The following is a 20,696-nucleotide window of genomic DNA, read 5'->3' on the forward strand; positions in this document are numbered from 1 at the left end:
GAGAAAACTGTGGGAGCCCCACGGCGCCCACGGCGCCCACAGCTCTGAGACAGCGGCCTGCTCACACGGTCGGGGGTTCCCTGCAGCCGCCAGGGGTGGCCGTGGGGGCAGAGGGCGCTGCAGCTGATGGGGGAGGTGCCCGGGCGTGTGGCGTGCGCGTCTGCGAGCTGTGGGCTGGGAGCCTGGTCTGGGGACGGGGACCCTGCCGGGCTCTCACCACACTCTGCCCCAGCCCCAGGGCCCCTGGAGCCTGCTGCGCTGCCTGGCGATGTGGGGGACCTGTCGGGGGCAGCCCCCGGGGCCCGCCAGGCTTCCTGCCTGCTACCAGCCGAGCCACCGGTGGAGCCACCGACCAAGCCACCGGCCGAGCCCCCGACGGCGCCGCCGCCCCGGCCCCACGGAGGCCCGGAGCAGGAGACGGAGGCCAGCGCCCCGGCGCAGGAACGGACCGTGCCCATCCGGTAACCTCCCCGGCCGGCTGGGTCACGTGGTGGCGGCAGCCCTCCAGGGGACGTCCAGGCCCCAGCTCTGGCCACGTGGACACGAGCAGCAGTTGGGGGACTGGTCTCACGACCCCCACCCCAAGCCCGGGAGCAGGGCAGGGAGTCCAGCCCCCCTGGCACGGTGTGGTGACCCCTCCTCACAGAAGGCCGGCCCCGTCGGCACACCCCGTCCCCTAGAGCCTTTGCCGCTGCCTCACTGAGTGGTGGCAGGGCGGGGACCCCTCCAGCCCGCATCCCAGGCTCAGAGCCGGCGGGCAGGGGCTCAGCCAGCTTCTCCCGCCCAGGGTGGAGGGCGTGGCCCGGCCGGCAGCAGGCGCCGGGGAGCTGCTCTGGGACGTCCACAGCCGCGTGGTCACGGAGACCACACAGACCACCTACGTGTACCGGGCTGTCGACGCCGGCACCACAAGTACGGGATCGAGCCCAGCCGGGTTCCCGGGTGATCCCCACGCGCCCAGGCCCGGGGCTGGGGGACACACACATCTGCGGAGCCCACCCGGTGTGTCCCAGCCCTGCCCCAGCCTCTCTCTATGTCCCCGTGGCGGGGCCAGAACCCTCCACGGGCAGAGGCAAGCAGCAGTGAACTTGGCATCCATAGGACCCTGTCCCCCAAAGTGACAGCCTCAGTTAGCAAGTTCTGCCTGCCCTGGCCTGACTGTCCTCCTGACCACTTGACCAGCTGAGGTGAAAGCAGGAGAGATAGTGGTTAGACTGAAGGAAGCACTTCCCGCCTGTCAGAGGCCTGGGCACTCAGGAGGGGGGTGCTGTCGCTTGGGAGGGAGGGAGGGAGGCTCTGTTGCCCTGGGGCGTATCTCTGACCACCCATGCAGTCTAGGGACCCCTCCCCACGGCTCCCTTCCCTTCGCCCCCCAGGGCCCCCGTCCATGCAGGTGACCATCGAGGACGTGCAGGTCCAGGCAGGTGGCATGGCACAGTTTGAGGCTGTCATTGAGGGCAACCCGAAGCCCACAGTGACCTGGTACAAGGTAGGAAGGTCCCGGTGGGGTGCAGGAGGGTGGGTGGACGCCCCCGGGAGCTGGGCAGGGAGGTGGGGGGGTTGTGAAATCCCATCGTCCAATCACCATCACCACTGTGCATTTCCCAACGCCCCTCCAGGCTAGACAGGGGACAGGACACACCAGGTGTCGGAGGCACTGCTCTGTGAGGGGCGGGGTGGGCCGCAGGTGCCACAGTCCCCTGGGAGGGCTGATGGCGGCCTCGCCTGTCTTGTGCCTGCAGGACAGCGTCCAGCTGGTAGACGGCGCCCGGCTCAGCCAGCAGCAGGAGGGCACCACCTACTCCCTGGTGCTGAAGGACGTGTCCCGGCACGATGCCGGTGTCTACACCTGCGTGGCCCAAAACGCCGGCGGCCAGGTGCTCTGCAAGGCAGAGCTGCTGGTCCGTGGGGGTGAGTTGGCTGACCCCTCGGGGGCCCAGGCCCTGCAGCTGGGCCGGCCGGGTCCGGGTCTGGGCTCCACGCGGCATCCTCCGTCCCCGTGGGTGGCACCCCGGTGGGTGCGGTCTCAGTCCCGGGTCTAGGGAGCAGCTCCCACCAGCACTACAGCGTTGGGGGCAGCAGGCGCCGGGGTGGTCACGCTGCCCATACTGACCGCATCCCTTTAGCGGACGGCGAGCCCGACTCCGAGAAGCAAAGCTCACGCAGGAAGCTCCACTCCTTCTATGAGGTCAAGGAGGAGATCGGAAGGTACTGCCCGGCCCCTCCCCTGGACCCCCAGGACCCCCGGGATGGCGTGTCCGCCCTGCCCCCGCCACCCTCCTTCCCTCCACCCTAGGGGCGTGTTTGGCTTCGTGAAAAGAGTGCAGCACAAAGGGAACAAGATCTTTTGCGCCGCCAAGTTCATCCCCCTGAGGAGCAAAACCCGGGCCCAGGCGTACCGGGAGCGAGACGTCCTGGCCACCCTGAGCCACCCACTGGTCACCGGGCTGCTGGACCAGTTCGAGACCCGCAAGACCCTCATTCTTGTCTTGGAGCTGTATCCCCCCTAGTCCCCCTGGCGGGTGGGGCCCAGTCTGAGGAGGGGCGGGGTGCCCGGGCCTGGCCGGGTCGTGGTGACAGCTGTCAGCGCAGCTTCCCTGCATTGCTGCTGTGTAACAAACAGCCCCTGTTTGCAGCTCACGGTAGTGTCGGTCGGGGGTTGGCTCTTCTGTTCCCTGGGCATTGACCGGGGTCACTGGCAGTGTTGGTGGCTGAGCGGGTCCTGATGGTCTAGGAGGTCCTCAGTGGGCACGGCTGGAGGTCCCCTCCCACTCTGCAGGTGGCCTCTTAGAGACAGGAGAGGAGCTGCCTGCCAGGCCAGCCCTGCCTTGGGGTCTTGGGGAGATCTCGTTGCACCCTCACCAGCCTCCGAGTCGCTGTCCTCTTCCCGGAGAGGGAGTGCCGGGGGTGGGCTCTGTGCAGAGAGGCGGGGTGCCATCGAGGGTCCAGGGGGTCCCTGGCCCCCCCACGCCCCCAGTGATCAGACAAATCACGGTCCTGCCTGCCTCATTGCCAGCGTGGGTGTCCGGGGGCCGGGCGGGTTCCAGCCCCCCCAGAGCTGCTTTTCCTTGACGGGAGCCCAGGTGCTCCTCCGAGGAGCTGCTGGACCGCCTGTTCAAGAAGAGTGTGGTGACGGAGGCCGAGGTGACTGCACCGCCTCCCTGCCGCCTGCCCAAGCTGCACACCTGGCCCCAGACCCCTGCCCGCTCGGCCCCCAGACACACCCCGGGCACAGCCCTCCCCAGCTCAGGGACCCCCTGTGGCTCCCCAGGGGTGTCTCGGCCCTCAGTCCCAACCCCACCCCCACCCCGGCCTCACCTGTCCCCTGCCCCGACGACCCCACCTGGCCAGTTGGGCCAGTCCTGCCTGCCCTCCTGCAAGCACCCACCCCACCCTCCCCAGCTGTGCGGGACCCCCCGGCCTTAGGGCACACAGAGCTCGGGAGGGCTTTGCAGGGCACCTGCCCTGTGGGCTCAGCCCCGGGTGCCGGTCCCTGGGGCACCTGGGGTCTCTCACAGGCGCTCGGGCCTTTGCCGCAGGTGAAGGTCTACATCCAGCAGCTGGTGGAGGGACTGCACTACCTACACAGCCACGGCGTCCTCCACCTGGACATAAAGGTGCCCGTGCCCCCACCCCCTTGTCCCCAGAGCGCGGGGCCTGGTCAGCTGGGAGCCTGGGGCCGCAGGCTGGGAGAGTGCAGGCCTGCCAAGCCCAGCCGCCCTACAGGACTTGCTTGCCTCCAGGGAGAGGGAGCTCACTACTTCCCAGCGGCCCCTTCGGTTGGGGTGCAGGTCCCCAAACCTGCCTGGTGTGCTCCACTACCTCACACTGGCCTCACAGACCCCCGAGTGTCCCCCCCAAGGCCCGGAAGCCCCAGGAGTCACCTCCCTTAGGGCACAGTCATCACCCGTCCCCCAATTCTGCCCAACAGCCTCCCAACATCCTGATGGTGCATCCTGCCCGGGAGGACATTAAAATCTGCGACTTCGGCTTTGCCCAGAACGTCACCCCGGCAGAGCCGCAGTACAGCCAGTACGGCTGCCCCGAGTTTGTGTCCCCTGAGATCATCGAGCAGAGCCCCGTGAGCGAGGCCTCCGACATCTGGTGAGCCGAGGGCGCGGCTGGGGGGCCGCAGCTTCCCCGGGAGGCCTTGCCCTGAGCCGGCCCAGCCTCTCCTCCGCCCTGGGGGCCGGCCAGGGGGTCCTTTCTGAGCCTCAGTCTCCTCCTCCCTCCCTGGGCCCCGACACCCCCAGGCGCACACCCCTTGCCTGTGGGCTAGGCCCAGGGGCACTGACCGCGTGTGGCTTCCTCTTGCAGGGCCATGGGCGTCATCTCCTACCTCAGGTGAGCAGAGTCCTGCCCCCTCAGCCACCTCCTCAAAAGCCGACCCCAGTCCCCGCCCATGCGGCTCACGGAGGCCACGCACCGCCGGCCACGCCCCAGAGCAGAGACGGGGCGAGGGGCAGCTATCTTGGGAACAGGCGGCCGGCCAACCCCGATAAGAGGTTCCTGCCAGGGTGTCTCACGGACAGCCTGTCATCGGGGGCACCGCGCCAGCTCACAGGCAGAGCTGAGCTCGCCCCCGCGATGGGCGGGGCTTGGCCCTGCTGGTAACACCTGCCTCCAGGGTGCCGGTGGTGTAGACTGAGTCTGGCTCTCCTCTGCAGGCTGACCCTTGACCCCAGCCCCAGCCTGAGCCCGATCCCCACTCCAGGCTTGGCCCCGTCCCTGCTCGAAGCTGAGCCTAAACCCCTCGGGGCAGGTCTGGGCCCTGCGGTTCCTGGGCTGGAGGGGAGTCGTGCCCAGACCGCGTCCCCGTCAGGGCCTCATCCAGGGCTGGGCCCCCCTCCGCTTGCAGCCTGACCTGCTCATCCCCGTTTGCGGGCGAGAGTGACCGCGCCACCCTCCTGAACGTTCTGGAGGGGCGGGTGTCTTGGAGCAGCCCCGTGGCCGCCCACCTCAGCGAGGACGCCAAGGACTTCATCAGGGCCACCCTGCGGCGGGCCCCGGAGTGAGTGCACACCTGCCCCCACCCCCACACCCCGGCCCCCCGGGACCAGCCGATCCCTGACCCGGCCTTCCCCCCCGCAGGGCCCGGCCCAGCGCCGCCCAGTGCCTGGCCCACTCCTGGTTCCTGGTGAGTCGGCCCAGCTCAGGCTCAACCCCACACTGTGCAGGGAGGGCAACTGAGGCCAGGCGGGGCAGAGACCTGTCTGGACCATGGGGTCTGGCCTGTTATCCCCCAGGTTGTCCCCCAGCCCAGAGCACAGTTGTCTCTGCAGATTGGCAAGGGCGTCCTGGGACCCTTAGGCCAGGACAGCATTTCAGCGGCCACTTACCCCTCACCCCTCCAGAGGAGGCAGGGAGAATTGCCTGGAGGTCAGGGGCAGGGAGTCATCACTTCTGACCTCTGGCCTTTGACCGGCCCCACCCGGGCATCTGGGGTGAGGGCTGTGGCTTCCTGGACCCAGCGAGATCTCAGGGCTGGGGGCTGGTCCATCTGGGCCTCCATCACGGGAGGGGCTCCCCAGGGTTCCAGGGTCCCCCACAACGTGGCTGCCCCCTGCCGCCCCCAGAAGTCCGTGCCCGCGGAGGAGGCCCACTTCATCAACACCAAGCAGCTCAAGTTTCTCCTGGCCCGAAGTCGCTGGCAGGTGAGCTGTGCTTGCCTCGAGGAGGCCAGTGAAGGGGAAACTGAGGCCCCAGAGGGCTGGCTGTGCGCCAGACCCAGGGCTGGGAGTGCAGGAACGGGGCTGGCTCCTTTGCGTGTGCCGAGTGAGGAGGGCGTGTCGCTGGCGGGGCATAGCGGGGCACGGGCATCCCAGCCACGCCGCGCAGCAGGGCGGGGCGACAGCCCTGGGTGCAGAGGGCCCCGATCCCCTGGGTGACCCCGTGGCAGTCCCTGCCCCGGCCGACCATGCCCGCCTGACGCACGCTCCGTCCCCCACGTGGCCCCAGCGCTCCCTGATGAGCTACAAGTCTATTCTGGCCATGCGCTCCATCCCGGAGCTGCTGCAGGGCCCGCCGGACAGCCCGTCGCTGGGAGTGGCCCGGCACCTCCGCGCAGACGCCAGCAGCTCCTCCAGCTCCTCGTCCTCCGACAACGAGCTCGCCCCGTTTGCCCGGGCCAAGTCGCTGCCACCCTCCCCGGTGACCCACTCGCCCCTGCTGCACCCCCGGGGCTTCCTGCGGCCCTCGGCCAGCCTGCCCGAGGAGGCGGAGGCCTGTGCGCCCACCACGGCCACCGCCCCGGCCGCGGCCCCTCCGGCGTCGCCCCAGGGTGCCGGGCCACTGGGCGCCCCCGGCTGCGTGCCCCGGCACAGCGTCGTCCGCAGCCTGTTCTACCAGCAGGCGGGGGGCGAGGGCCCGGGGCCAGGGGCTGCAGCCGCGGGGGGCAGGCGGCACCCGGCCCGGCGGCGGCACCTGCTGACGGGCGGCTACATCGCGGGGGCGCTGCCCGGCCTGCGCGAGCCCCTGCTGGAGCACCGCGCGCTGGAGGAGGAGGCTGCTGGGGAGGAGCAGCCCACCCCGGCGGCCGAAGCTCCCTCCTCCAAGACTGTCCTTCAGCCACCTGGTTCTGGCGCCCAGGGGGGCCCTGGCTGCAGACACTCCCGGGACCACGACCCGCCGAGCACCGCCAGCCCCTGCACGGAGGCCTGCCACCAGGGCCAGTGTCCCCCCCCAGCCCCCACGGGGGGCACTTGTGGGGGCTCTGCCAGGGAGACGGGGCATCCTGAGGGGTCCCCGCGGGAACCCAGCCTATTTCCATCTACTAGTGGTGAATCAGGCTCTGCTCAGCAAGAGGGGACAGCCCGGGATGGCCCTTTCTGTCACCCCGAGCGGAGTTCTGCACCCCAGGAGGGCTGTGGCTTCCCACCAGCGGTCGCCCCACAGCCTCCTGGCTCTTTCCCTCCAGGACCCTGCCAGGAGGCCCTGGCTCCCTCGAGCCCCTTCTCGGGAGAGGCCCTGGCGTCCCCGGCCCCAGCCAGCCCCTTGCCAGACTCTAAGGCGGGGCTGGACGACATCCCTCTTCCTGGGTGGCCAAAGCCCAGCCCCTCCAGCTCCCTAGGGCCGGCCTCGCAGCTGGACTCACAGCCTGGCCTCACTCTGGACGCCGAGGGCCCGGCCCAGGGGGAGGCCGGGGATCTGTCGGACTCGACGCCCCCCACGCCCACCCTGCAGCGGCCTCAGGAGCAGGCGACCACACGGAAGTTCTCCCTGGGGCGCCGTGGGGGCTACGCCGGAGTGTCAGGCTACGGCACATTTGCCTTCGGTGGGGACGCGGGTGGCATGCTGGGGCAGGGCCCCATGTGGGCCAGGATGGCCTGGGCCGTGTCCCAGTCCTCAGAGGATCAGGACGAGGCTGGGGCTGAGAGCCCGCTGCCCCAGGCCAGCACGGAGCCCATGCCCGAGGCCAGCGGGGCTCCCTCCCGGGCCTCCCCGGAGCTGGCCGCGTGGGAGGACATCGGGGAGGTGTCCCTGGTGCAGATCCGGGACCTGTCAGGCGACGCGGATGCAGCGGACACCATATCCCTGGATATTTCCGAGGTGGACCCCGCCTACCTCAACCTCTCGGACCTGTACGACATCAAGTACCTTCCGTTCGAGTTCATGATCTTCAGGAGGGTCCCCAAGCCCACAGAGCAGGAGCCGCCCTCATCAGAGGCGGAGGCCGAGGAGGGGCTGGCGGAGTTCCCGGAGGCCGTGTGGCCTTGGCCGGGCGAGCTGGGCCCCCCCACGGGCCTGCAGATTATAGAGGAGCCGGAGGACATGGAGGCCCGGGCTGCCGTGGGCAGAAAACGCAAGTGGTCCTCCCCGACCCGCAGTCTCTTCCACTTCCCGGGAAAGTACCTGCCGCTGGAGGAGCCCGCGGAGCTCGGGCTGCGGCAGAGGGTGAAGGCCTCCATGGCCCACATCTCGCGGATCCTGAAGGGCAGGCCTGAAGGTGACCCCACACCCCTGGGTGACAGCAGGAAGCCCCCCTTCCCCGGCCCCGTCACGGGCCACAGGGCGAGTCCCGGGGTCCCCTCGGCAGCCCTGATGCCCCTTCCCACAGGGCCCCTGAGCGCCCTGCCGCAGGCCCCAGCGCACCTGCGGGGGCACGGAGCCCGCTGTGGAGGGCGCCCCTGGGGCCGGGTCCTCCCAACCTCAGTCCTCCCTGACCCCAGACCCCGTCTGACCCTAAACACTCCCCAACGCCAGACCCTGCCCGGCCCCGGGCCAGGGGATAGGGACGGTGGCCTGCGCAGTGTTTTCTTCTAGCTTCCTGCAAAGCCCCCTGGGGTCCCGGCCCTTCCCTCGTGGCTTGCAAGTCCAGGGAGTGGGCGGCGGGCGGCTGTTTGGGGTCCTTGCAGCGGGAGGCGGCTGGTGCTGCCCAGAGCGGCCAGGCCTCCCGGCTGTGACCTCCCTGGGGCCACATCCTCCTGCAGGTCTGGAAAAGGAGGGGCCCCCCAGGAAGAAGCCAGGCCTCGCTTCCTTCGGGCTCCTGGGTCTGAAGAGCAGGGACCGAGGTGAGTGGCCCACCACAGAGGTTCCCAGCCTCCCAGGGTTCTGGCTCCACCCGCGGCAGTGCCCAGACGGGTGGGGGGCAAGCTTGCTCTCCGGAGGCTCGAGCCCACGTGAGGGGTGCCAGTGCGTATGGCAGGCTGAGCAGTCTTGGGGGGCTTCCTGGAGGAGGCGGTGGTTTAGAAGACAGCCCAGGCAGACGTAGGGGGGGCTCCTCCCAGTGTCCCCACCGTGGGTCCAGGCTGAGCTCTGGGGCCTGGAGGTCACCCCGATGGCTCACTGTACACTCTCTCCTCAGCGCCGTCATTCCTAAGGGAGCTCTCGGATGAGACCGTGGTCCTGGGCCAGTCAGTGACACTGGCCTGCCAGGTATCGGCCCAGCCAGCCGCCCAGGCCACCTGGAGCAAAGGTAAGAAGCTGTCCTGGGGGCTGGGGCCGCAACGGAGCAGTGGTCACCGCAGGCCCCCAGGGTGCTGTCGCTGCCCGGAGGGAAACCGAGGCCCGCTCTGTCCTGTTGCAGACGGGGCCGTCCTAGAGAGCAGCAGCCGCCTCCTCATCTCCTCCACCCTCAAGAACTTCCAGCTTCTGACCATCCTGGTGGTGACGGCTGAGGACCTGGGCGTGTACATGTGCAGCGTGAGCAACTCGCTGGGCACGGCGGCCACCACGGGCGTCCTGCGGAAGGCAGGTGGGTGGGCCGCGCCGGAGGTCCCCACTGGGCCGGGGGGCTGCACTGTGGGGGTGCCGGGAGACTCACCCCGCTCCGTCTAAGCCGCTGCCCCCGCCCTGGGGGCCTGTGCACTGACTGTGGGGGCGTCCTCGTCCGCCCGGACAGCCATGGCCCCGATGGGCAGGCAGGCCCGCAGGAGGCCTGAGAAGGTGACCCAGAGATCACATGGGCCAGGCCGCCCTGGGCTGGCCGGAGGCCCTGTGCCTGTCTGGGCAGACACAGCTGCCCACGTCCCAGGGCTTGGAACAAAGCCTGCTCTCCCTGCTGCCACCGCAGGGCCAAAGCCTGGCCATTTGTCTGTTTGCGGGAGAACCAAGCTCTGCGGCCGCCGCTCCCGCGGCTCCGTTTCCCACTCGGCTTCTGCGCCCTCCCTGCAGCCCACGCCGGGGAGGCGGCTGTTTCCTGTTTTGTATCTTGTTCAAAGTTGAGCCTAAAGCTCAAAACGCAGTGCCCGGGGGGTGTCTCCGGGGCAATCAAGACGGGGGCTGCAGGCCTCGCTCTGGGACCTCCCTCCCACCTGATGCCTGAGCCGTGGGCCGACCCTGTGGGGCAGACGGGGACAAGCAGGCCACGGCCGCCCCGACCAGAGCCTGGGACGCTCCACAGGGCTCTGGGTGTGCCCCGGCGCGGTAGCCGGCCTGGGAGGGGAGGGTGCCCAGTGGAGCAGGCTCCTCCTGAGCCCCTGCCGGCAGAGGCACCAGGCCCTGGACCCCCGAATGAACAGGGCCAGGGGAGGGTCGGCCGGGAGCCCTGGCAGCCGCCGAGGGTGAGGCAGGGCCCAGCAGGGATTGGCCCGGAGCCGCTGACCGCTGGGTGGCCCCTTGCAGAGCGCCCCTCATCTTCACCGCGCCCCGACATTGGGGAGGTGCATGCGGACGGGGTTCTGCTGGTCTGGAAGCCTGTGGAGTCCTACGGCCCCGTGACCTACATCGTGCAGTGCAGCCTGGAAGGTACAGGGTGGCCCCTGCGTCCTGGCCTCCTGGCCACCCTGCCCCCAGGCTCTGGCCACCCTCCCAGGGGCCACATGGAGGTGCCTGGCCTGCTCTGTGCCCGTGGGCGGCCTCAGGGAAGGGTCCCTCCTCCTCAGCTCCCCGATGTGGCATGGGGAGGCCTCGGCTGCCCCTCACATGCCCCCATGTGGCCCAGGTGGCAGCTGGACCACGCTGGCATCTGACATCTTCGACTGCTGCTACCTGACCGGCAAGCTCTCCCGGGGCGGCACGTACACATTCCGCACGGCGTGCGTCAGCAAGGCGGGAATGGGCCCCTACAGCAGCCCCTCGGAGCAGGTGCTCCTGGGAGGGCCCAGCCACCTGGGTGAGCTGCTCACGCGGCTGCGGTGGGAGGATGGGCACCCTCGAGTGCACCCTGCTGGCCACAGTCTCAGCTGCCCACTGCCTTTTGGGAGAAAGCGAGCTGCCCCGGGCTCGACATTTGAGACCTGCACACTGGGGGGCCTCTCAGCCCGCTTCACTCACCCGCACCCTGTGCACCCGCCGGGGGACACACAAGTCCAGCCGGCTGCATGCGGAGTGGTGGCGGTGACTGCCCTGGGACTTGGTGGCAGCGTGCTGGGGTTGATCAGCAATGCCTGCTTTGGGCTCAGGCGGGCGTGAAGTGTCCCCCGCACTCACGACAGCTTGTTCCACCTGCTGTGCCCCCTTCCCCGCCCCAGTGGCCGGAGGAAGGAGGAAGGAGGGGTCGGAGGCTGTGGGAGGTCAAAGCTGGCTCCCCAGTCCGGGTGCCTGGGAAAGGGTGGAGGGGGGTGGGGGGGTGGGGGGTAGGGGGGATGGGGAGGGCCCAGGCTCAGGGACGTGCCCTCCGCTCCCTGTCACCTGCTTCTCATCCCACAGCCTCTGAAGAGGAGAGTGGCGGGGGGCGGCCAGCGCAGCCTCTCCCCAGCACGCAGACCTTCGCCTTCCAGACACAGATCCGGAGGTGCTGGGGCCGCTGGGGCCGGCGTGCGGGTGGGGCCGGTGCTTGGACCCCGCCCCGCCGTGGGGGGTGGAGGGAGCCGCTGACCAGACTGACCAGTGCCCCCTTACCCAGGGGCCGCTTCAGCGTGGTCCGGCAGTGCCGGGAGAAGGCCAGCGGACGGGCGCTGGCCGCCAAGATCATCCCCTACCGGCCCGAGGACAAGACGGCCGTGCTGTGCGAATACGAGGCGCTCAAGGGCCTGCGCCACCCGCACCTGGCCCAGCTGCACGCGGCCTTCCTCAGCCCCCGGCACCTGGTGCTCATCCTGGAGCTGTGCTCTGGGCCCGAGCTGCTCCCCTGCCTGGCCGAGAGGTGAGGGGTGCTCCCTCCCGCCTCGGGGTGCTGGTCTCGGCCCTCACCCTGGGCCCGGCTGAGCAGTGTCTGCCCCCAGGGCCTCCTACGCGGAGTCCGAGGTGAAGGACTACCTGTGGCAGGTGCTGAGCGCCACCCAGTACCTGCACGCGCAGCGCATCCTGCACCTGGACCTCAGGTCCGAGAACATGATCATCACCGAGTACAACCTGCTCAAGGTCGTGGACCTGGGCAGCGCCCAGAGCCTCACCCAGGAGAAGGTGCTGCCCTCGGAGAGGTTCAAGGACTACCTGGAGACCATGGGTGCGTGTGGGGGGTGGCGGGGGTCTGTGGGGGGGAGAGGAAGCCGCTCCCCACTGGTCCTGCCCTCCCCTCCCAGCTCCACTGCAACCCACCCAGCCTCACACCTGTGCCCACACACCTGTGCCCACACACCTGTGCCCACACACCTGTGCCCTCACACCTGTGCCCTCACACCTGTGCCCACACACCTGTGCCCTCACACCTGTGCCCTCACACCTGTGCCCACACACCTGTGCCCTCACACCTGTGCCCTCACACCTGTGCCCACACACCTGTGCCCTCACACCTGTGCCCTCACACCTGTGCCCACACACCTGTGCCCTCACACCTCTGCCCACACACCTGTGCCCACACACCTGTGCCCTCACACCTGTGCCCTCACACCTGTGCCCTCACACCTGTGCCCACACACCTGTGCCCACACACCTGTGCCCTCACACCTGTGCCCTCACACCTGTGCCCACACACCTGTGCCCTCACACCTGTGCCCACACACCTGTGCCCACACACCTGTGCCCTCACACCTGTGCCCTCACACCTGTGCCCACACACCTGTGCCCTCACACCTGTGCCCACACACCTCTGCCCTCACACCTCTGCCCACACACCTGTGCCCACACACCTGTGCCCTCACACCTGTGCCCCTCCCCAGCTCCAGAGCTCCTGGAGGGCCAGGGGGCTGTTCCACAGACAGACATCTGGGCCATCGGTGTGACAGCCTTCATCATGTGAGTCCTCCTCATGTCTGGCGGGGAAGCTAGGCAGGGGTAGGGCAGGCCCCCCCATCCATCCAGGTGACCTCAGAGTCCCCACACCCCATCCATCCAGGTGACCTCAGAGTCCCCACACCCCATCCACCCCGGTTAACCTCAAAGCCCTCTGCGCCCCCGCCCGTGCAGGCTGAGCGCCGAGTACCCGGTGAGCAGCGAGTGGCCCCGCGACCTGCAGAAAGGCCTGCGCAAGGGGCTGGTCCGGCTGAGCCGCTGCTACGCGGGGCTGTCTGGGGGCGCCGTGGCCTTCCTGCGCAGCACGCTGTGCGCCCAGCCCTGGTGAGGCGCCCGCCCCGCCCCGCGGCCCAGCCCCGCGCCTCGCCCCTCCCCTCCCCCACCTATCGCCCGCCCCGCCCCTCCCCAACCTGTCCCCGACCTGTCCCCCACCCGCCCCGTCCGGCGGGGCCGCTGACTCGCGCTCTGCTCCAGGGGCCGGCCCTGCGCGTCCAGCTGCCTGCAGTGCCCGTGGCTGACCGAGGAGGGCCCGGCCAGCTCGCGGCCCGCGCCCGTCACCTTCCCCACCGCGCGGCTGCGCGCCTTCGTGCGCGAGCGCGAGAAGAGGCGGGCGCTGCTGTACAAGAAGCACAACCTGGCCCAGGTGCGCTGAGCCGCCCCGCCGGGCTCGCTGCAGTGCACGGATGGACGCGCCAATAAAACCCCAAAACCAGACAGGTGTCTCCTGTTTCCTTGTTTGATTCGCTCTGGGGGAGGGGGATGAGGGCCCTGTCCCCTGCCCGGTATCTGGGGGACCGTCCAGGCGGCCCTTCCCTGTCCTGGCCAGCGTGCCCCGTGGAAGGCGCGGTCAAGAGTAGACCCCTCTGGCCGGGCTGAGGGGGCGTCTCCAGGGGTCTCGCAAGCCGGCTCCTGCGCGCGTTGATTCCAGCCCAGAGGCCTCTGCTCGCGAACCTGCGCCAGCCGTGTAGCTCGCCTTCCCCGCCAGGGCCGCACCCCATTCCCAGAACCTGTCTCCTACACCCCGGAGAAAACAGCCGGTGGTGGACAGCTGTCTTCATCCAGGACATTGTTTGGAATGGCTGGCGCGTCACCCTAGTAAAGGCCACGTCCGACAGCCTCACAGGGGGCCTCGGCTCTGGACCAGGCCCTGCTGCCCAAGGCCTTGCCAAGAGCTGTTGCGTAGGTGCCCGGTGGCTTTGACAAACGCCGACTTATGTCCTTTCTCCTCTGTTCCCTTTGATGTGAGAAAGGAGATTTCAGACAGAAGTGCCGCCCAGGCCATCTGGAAGCCGGCGGGAAGGCCCTTCTGCCCTTGGACTTAAACCCTTTTGCAGAGCACCCACCTCAGAGAGGGCCCTCTCTGAGAGACAAAGTGAGACCACCTCAAACCTGGGTCTGAGCACAGATGGCACCCTGGCCAAACACGTCCTCTTCTTGGCTAAAATGAGCCAGGACTGTGGACATGGCATTATGGAATCGTTCCCACTCTCCGACGGCACCCAACCCGGAGTGAATCCCAGTTTCCGTAAACCCTCCTTCAAACCACCGGAACAGAGCCCAAGTCCCAGGGTTGGTTACTGGGTCGCCCCAGGGTTCCCGGGGGGTATGTGTTGAAGGGGTGAGTTTTCCTTTGCTGTCACCAGAAATAAGCCCTACTTGCCCGACCCCCGGTGCGTTCCTGGGGGGCTCCGCCCTCTGGGTTCTCAGCCCATTTCAGGGACCCAGTGACTGTTCCAGGCTGGTGGCTCCAGCCGGCTGTGTCCGACTCCCGGACGCCTCCCCTTGAGTCTTACTGAACCCAGGACGCGTTGAATCATGACCCAAACATCCTCAAAACTGTGCTGCCTGCCCTTACCCCGCTGTGCCCCCCACACTGATTTCACCTCCCTCCCGCTTTGCTGTCTCGCGAGAGTCAACTCACCGCCGCGCAGCCCGGCGCCCGTGGCCCACGCACGGCGCATCCATTTTCCCACGACACTGATGGGGTGAGAAGTAGCATCTTTTCCTCGCCCCCTGCAGAGTTCATGGCCGACACCCCGAAAACAAAGGCAGATTAACAAGAGACAAGTATAACACATCCGGTCAATAGAAGTCTGACAGGGCAAGGGAAACTTCAGAACGGAAGACCCAGAGTGAGGGAGGACTGTCCACTTTCATGCTCGGGTGTGGCAAAGTGGGGACAGTCGTGTACAAGTGCTATGGGACAGACAGATATGACTTCATGCTCTGGAGCTGGGAGCAACTTGGCCAAGCCTATTCGCGCAGATTCTTCCTGGCCTCTGGGTATAGGGCAGGATCCTTCCGGAATGAAGGTCTTAGGACCTGCTTTTCGGGAGGTAGGTCAGAGGATTCTCATATGGCTTCCTCCGGGGGAGAAAGGTGGAAGAAGGTCAGGGAGTGACCTTCTCAATTTCTTTTGGCCTAAAATACTCAGCATGCCAAGGTGCTGTGTTCCGAGCCCCACCACTGACATCTCACAAAACTGTAGACCCAACGAGGACCAGGACGTTGACATTCACATGGTCCAGACAGAACACTTCCACCTCCAAAGAATCCCTCCAGCCACGCTTTAATAACCACGCCCACCTTCCCCAAACCATGTTAGCGCTCCTTAACCCTACGCTCTGCTACACCCACGAATCTGTTCTGCATTTGTGTAATTTTGCCATTTTAAGAATGTCTTATAAATGGAATAATTCCATATGTCGCCTTTAGAGATTAGCATTTTTTATTTTTATTTTTTTGGCCCAACATCATTCTCTGAGAATTCACAAATACAGTTGCATGTGTCAGTAGTTCATTCCTTTTTACTGCGTGGCATGAATGCACCGCAGTTTGTGTAACCGTTTAGCCACTGAAGGGCGTCTGCGTTGTCCTGGTTTGCGGCCATTACAAATGAAGCTGCTATAGACATTCCTGCACAGGTTGTGTGTGGCTGTAAGTCGTCATTCCTCTGGGATAAAAGCCACGAATGCAGTGGCCGTGTGGTGTCGTCGTTCCATTTGCTGTCTGCACGTCCTCTCGGGTGAAACGTCTGTCCGTGACTTTTGCTCGTGTCCTAAGTGGATGGTTTGTTCACTCGCTGTTGAGTGTGGAGAGCTCTGTGCGTTCTGGAGACCAGCCAGCTGCCGGATGTGTGCTGTACTAGTATTTTCTCACGCTTTGCAGCCTATCCTCTTGACAGGGTCTTTCATGGAGCAAAAGTTGTTAAAACAATATATATATTTTTTTGAGACAGAGTCTCACTCTGTCACCCTGGGTAGAGGGCAATGGTGTCATCATAGCTCACTGTAACCCCCGCCTCCTGGGCTCAAGCGATCCTCCTGCCTCAGCCTCCCGAGTGGCTGGGACTACAGGTGGGCACCACCACACCCGGCTAATTTTTCTATTTTTGGTAGAGGCAGGGTCTCACTCTTGCTCAGGCTGGTCTCAAACTCCTGACCTCGAGCGATCCTCCTGCCTCAGCCTCCCAGAGTGCTAGGGTTACAGGCATGAGCCACCATGCCTGGCCTTAACAATTTTTGATGGTGGTAAAATACACATAACAAAAACTTTACCACCTACGGCACCTCACATGCTTTAGGTGTTATTGTAAGCAAACTACTCACGGTATCTTAACACATCATAGCATGGTATCTAGCACATAGAAAATTATGGGAATCAAAGGCAAAATTGGTAATCATAGTAGGAAGTTTTAATATACTGTGTTTGGAACTCGATAGATCAGATACATAAAAATAAATCAATTTGTGGAACTACTGATAATGTCACTGGAAACATTTGTGTGTCAGGAAGAGAGAGAGGTAGTGTTTTGGAGCCAGCAAATGAAGGAGTCCTATTGTTTTCCAACACCCCGAGGCCAGCCACAAAAATGACCAGGCGTTGGGTCCAACTGCTCTCACAGCAGAGACTGACCACACAGGCCACGTTTTCTAGTCACTGTAAAATGACATTTGTAACTGTCAGTGAAAGAAATGACATTAGTAACTGGCCGAAGCAGATGTTCCTTTATTCCCCCAACTCTAGGAATTCTTAGGTCAAAGTTGGGGAAAATCATTTATTCTGGTCGTGTTCCGGTTCCCTTTGCTAACACGGGGATGAGATTACTGCAGAACGTGGAACGCTGGATACAAACTCAAGTTCTTATTTGATCTCACTGTGCAAACTGTTGCCACACGGTAGCTCAGAGACAAACGGCATCGGAGCACAAACGCTCGGGCTTTCTCCTGCGACCTTGCGTGCTGCAGCGCGGGTGCACGTGCCTTCAACACGGTGTCACCGTGCCCGCATGAACACGGGGATGCCGGTTCCCCGGCCGCTGGGCTGAGGGACAAGACAGACTGCCAGGTGTCCGTGGATACGATATACAGGGGAGACGGAGACGGAGGCGGAGCTGGGTTAATGTAGAGACGACGGGTGGATGTGGCGGACACAAACAGATGGGACAGTAGACACACACACGAGATGTGACACGTGTGGCAGAAAAGACAGACAGACACAGATGTGGACTGAAGACAGATAAATAGAGACACAAACAGACACGATACGGACAAGTCAGAATGGCTATTACTAAAAAGACAAAAAATAACAGTCGGTGAGGACGTGGAGAAAAGGAAGCTTGCACGGCCACTGCCGGTGGGAATGGAAACCGGTCGCAGCCCCTGGGGAAAATGGTGCGGAGAGTTTTCAGCAAACCAAGAACAGAACAGAAGTCGCTCCAGCAACCCCACCCGGGAACCTGCGCAAAGGGAAGGAAGTCACTCTATCAAGGGGATACCTGTGCTCACCTGTTTACTGCAGCACGAGTCACAATGGCAGAGATGCGGCCTCAGCCTGTGCCCACCCGCGGGCGAATGGCGTGTAGGCAAGGGGCCACTATTCAGCCATAAAAGAAATGAAATCACGACCTTCGCAGCAGCGTGGATAGATCTGGAGGCCACCAAGTTAAGTGAAAAGCGCCAGGCACAGAAATACAGATGTCGTGTGTCCTCGCTTACACGTGGGAGCTAAAACATTTGGACACGTGGAGGTAGAGCGTGGAGAGATGACAGGTCGGGGAGGGGAGTCACGGGGTGGAGGAGCATGAAGAGAAGTAGGCTGAGGACGCGAGCACGCAGGATACAGGAACAGAGGCAGCAGAGCAGGGTGACCACACTCAGCAACAGGACACCACGTTTGGCTGACACACACCCTGAACGCCCTGACCTGACTGCTACACGTTATACGCACAGAACAGAACTTCTCACGTAGCCCACAGACTCGCACAAACAGAAAAGATACACATACGGGCAGCAGTGGGGGCAGGTGACAGACAGCGGTCCACAGACACGGACAGAGAAGACAGAGATGGAGGTAGAGAGACAGGACAGACAGAATAAACAGATAAAGACGCACAAGAGACAGAGTGACAGATGCAGGTGACAGATTGGTAGGTGGACAACAGAAAAGACACAGATAGGTGTAGACACAGACATAGATAAATAGATACAGATAGATCAAGAGAGAGAGGAAGACATAGGTGCATGAATAGGTAGACGATTGACAGAAGGTAGAAATGTCTGCAGGAGCGATAAGATGGACGGACGGACAGAACAGACGGACAAGAAGAGATTGAAAAAAAGCAATCCTGAATGAAACAATTATAAATTGTTATATAAATTATAAATTCTCTAAAGGTGAAAAATAAAATAAATCCTCAGATTCAGAAAAAATATTGTATCCCAAGCAAGACAAAGGAAAAGAAATTCTTAAAGAGAAATCATTTGGTTAAAATGTGAATAATAAAAAAGAAACAGGCAGGACATTGGTCTGAGCAAAGATTTTTTGGGTGAGACCTCAAAACCACAGGCAACAAAAGCAAAAATAGACAAATGGGATCACATCAAACCAAAGCTTCTACACAGCAAAGGGAACAGCCAACAGAGTGAAGACAAAACCTGAAGAATAGGAGAAAATTTTTGCAAACTATGCATCTGACAAGGGGTTAACAGCCACAATATATTAATATAAGACACTCAAACAACTCAACAGACAAAAAAATCTGATTAAAAATGGGCAAATAATCTGAATAGACATTTCTCAAAAGAAGGCATGCAAACGTCTGGCAGTTATATGATAAGATGCTCAACATCACTAATTACCAGGGAAATGTAAATCAAAACCACAAGAGATATCATCTCTCTCCAGTCAAAATGGCTATTTTCAAAAAGACAAAAGCAAAACAAAACAAAAATGCTGGCATGGATGTGGAGAAATGAGAACCCTTATAAACCGTGGGTGGGAATGTAAGCTAGTACACCCATCACGGAAAACAGTATGGAGGTTCCTCAAAAATTAAAAGTAGAACTGCCGTATGATTCAGTAAACCTACTACTCAGCGTTTATCCGAAAAAATGAAATCAGTATGTTGCAGAGAGAACTGCACTTGTGTGTTTACTGCAGCCCTGTTCACAGCAGCCAAGACACGGAAGCAGCCCGAGTGGCGCCCGCGGGTGAGTGGATAAAGAAGTGCAGACACACAGCGGGACGCTGTTCGGCCATAAAAAGAGCGAGATCCTGCCATTTGAAGCATCACGGATGAGTCTGGAGGACATTGTGTTAAGTAAAATAAGCCAGGCACAAAAAGTTAAACACCACACGTCCTCACTCACACGTGGGAGCTAAAAACGTGGACCTCACGGAGACACAGCGCAGAACGGTGGCTGCCGAGGCCGGGAAGGTTAGCAGGGAGGAGGGGATGGTTAATGGGTATAAAAATACACAGTCAGATGGAGGAGGAAGCTCTAATGTTCTACAGCACAGTAGGGTGACCGTAGTTAACAACAATGCATTGCATATTTCAAAATAGCTAGCAGAGAGGAATTTGAATGTTCCCAACGCCAAGAAATGATGAATGTTTGGGGTGATGGGTACCCCAGTTACCCTGCTTCGATCACTACACTTGTGCAGATGTATCAAAGCATCACATGTACCTGACAACTATGTAGAATCATTTTGTATCAATTAAACGCTTTTAAAAGCGTTCCAAGCATGTGCGCCTGGGAAGACCGGGAGAGAGAGAAATGGGAGAGAGAGAGAGGGAGGGAGGGAGTCATCGCCACAAACGTGGCCAGTCTACATCGCTGATGGCTCAGCAAGATGTTTTGACGCATCCTGATTTGCTCTTACCTGGTCATAAAAACTGACTCAGTATCATCTTCTTCCCAAGAGCACAGGCTTCAGGCGAGGTGAGACGAGTCCCGGCTGGTGCCCGGGGGGTGCGGGGCAGGGAGGAGGAGTGCAGAGGCCGCAGGGCGGGGAGGGCGCGGGGTGGGCGGTGGGCACCAGGGGCCATTCCGGAAAGAAAGCTGAACCTCCCTGGGGCGGGGGCTGCTGGCACCTTAAGCACTCAGTGGGCCGCCCGTGCTGCAGGGCCCCAGCCCGCCCTAGTGTCTACCTGGCTCCCTAGTGTCGTACCTGGCCGTGTCACCCGCTCTCCTGCAGGGGCTCCTCAGATGCTTCTCGGCTGTCCCAGTGCAGTACCGCAGGCCGGGCGGCTTACACGCGACAGAGACTGTGGAGGCTGAAAGTGTGGGATCGGGGTGCCAGCACGGGAGGGCACCGCTCTGGGCTTTCGCTGTGGCCTCCATGGCGGAGAGAGGATGAGGAAGCTCTCGGGGTCCCACTTCTAAAGGCACTAACCCCATTCCTGAAGGCACCACCTTTATGACCTAATTGTATCCCCAAAGCCCCACCTCCTGACACCATCGACTTGTGAGGATTTCAACAGACGCATTTTTTCGGGGGGCCTAACATTCAGTCATTTGCCAGCTGCACGAGGCGGCGGCCCCCCCCCACGGCCAGCACAGACACTCGGGTTCTCACTGCCGCTGTTTCCCATACCGGCTCCCTGGCCCGGGCGCTGCGTGTTGGTGCCGTCTCTCCACGGCCTGGGACGGCGGGCGGCACCTGCAGGGTGGCCGTATGTGGCGGTGACACACCTGGGAAGCAGACCTCAGGGTGTGCCGGCGTCGGGAGCCCTGAGCTCCGCTGCTTCTCACGCTCCGGCTTTGCTGAAGCCGCAGCCAGCGCCGCGCCGGCGTCCTGGGAGCAGCCGGGTGCACGTCTGTGGTCTCAGCCATGAGGCTGCCCGCGGGTGACCAGGG

At 63.4% G+C, this 20,696-nt stretch overlaps 1 protein-coding gene across 1 annotated transcript in view; it reads left to right on the forward strand.

Annotated features, from left to right (window-relative positions):
- The window catches only part of OBSCN (obscurin, cytoskeletal calmodulin and titin-interacting RhoGEF), a 135,401-nt gene extending 122,162 nt beyond the window's left edge, over positions 1 to 13,239 (forward strand). Inside the window, exons 90-114 of the mRNA XM_069467771.1 lie at positions 329 to 461; positions 788 to 912; positions 1,377 to 1,489; positions 1,743 to 1,911; positions 2,127 to 2,208; positions 2,297 to 2,497; positions 3,084 to 3,144; positions 3,540 to 3,617; positions 3,932 to 4,104; positions 4,318 to 4,344; positions 4,859 to 5,011; positions 5,092 to 5,137; positions 5,577 to 5,654; positions 5,959 to 7,945; positions 8,430 to 8,510; positions 8,804 to 8,914; positions 9,026 to 9,193; positions 10,063 to 10,185; positions 10,382 to 10,552; positions 11,089 to 11,173; positions 11,285 to 11,524; positions 11,604 to 11,827; positions 12,480 to 12,555; positions 12,727 to 12,876; positions 13,027 to 13,239. Coding sequence (XP_069323872.1) covers positions 329 to 461; positions 788 to 912; positions 1,377 to 1,489; positions 1,743 to 1,911; positions 2,127 to 2,208; positions 2,297 to 2,497; positions 3,084 to 3,144; positions 3,540 to 3,617; positions 3,932 to 4,104; positions 4,318 to 4,344; positions 4,859 to 5,011; positions 5,092 to 5,137; positions 5,577 to 5,654; positions 5,959 to 7,945; positions 8,430 to 8,510; positions 8,804 to 8,914; positions 9,026 to 9,193; positions 10,063 to 10,185; positions 10,382 to 10,552; positions 11,089 to 11,173; positions 11,285 to 11,524; positions 11,604 to 11,827; positions 12,480 to 12,555; positions 12,727 to 12,876; positions 13,027 to 13,204 — 5,033 coding nt within the window. The 3' untranslated portion in view covers positions 13,205 to 13,239. The remainder of the gene's footprint in view (positions 1 to 328; positions 462 to 787; positions 913 to 1,376; positions 1,490 to 1,742; positions 1,912 to 2,126; positions 2,209 to 2,296; positions 2,498 to 3,083; positions 3,145 to 3,539; positions 3,618 to 3,931; positions 4,105 to 4,317; positions 4,345 to 4,858; positions 5,012 to 5,091; positions 5,138 to 5,576; positions 5,655 to 5,958; positions 7,946 to 8,429; positions 8,511 to 8,803; positions 8,915 to 9,025; positions 9,194 to 10,062; positions 10,186 to 10,381; positions 10,553 to 11,088; positions 11,174 to 11,284; positions 11,525 to 11,603; positions 11,828 to 12,479; positions 12,556 to 12,726; positions 12,877 to 13,026) is intronic.
- The last annotated feature ends 7,457 nt before the right edge of the window (positions 13,240 to 20,696 follow it).

Source organism: Eulemur rufifrons, chromosome 4, assembly GCF_041146395.1.
Source record: "Eulemur rufifrons isolate Redbay chromosome 4, OSU_ERuf_1, whole genome shotgun sequence".
Classification (NCBI taxonomy): Eukaryota; Metazoa; Chordata; class Mammalia; order Primates; family Lemuridae; genus Eulemur; species Eulemur rufifrons.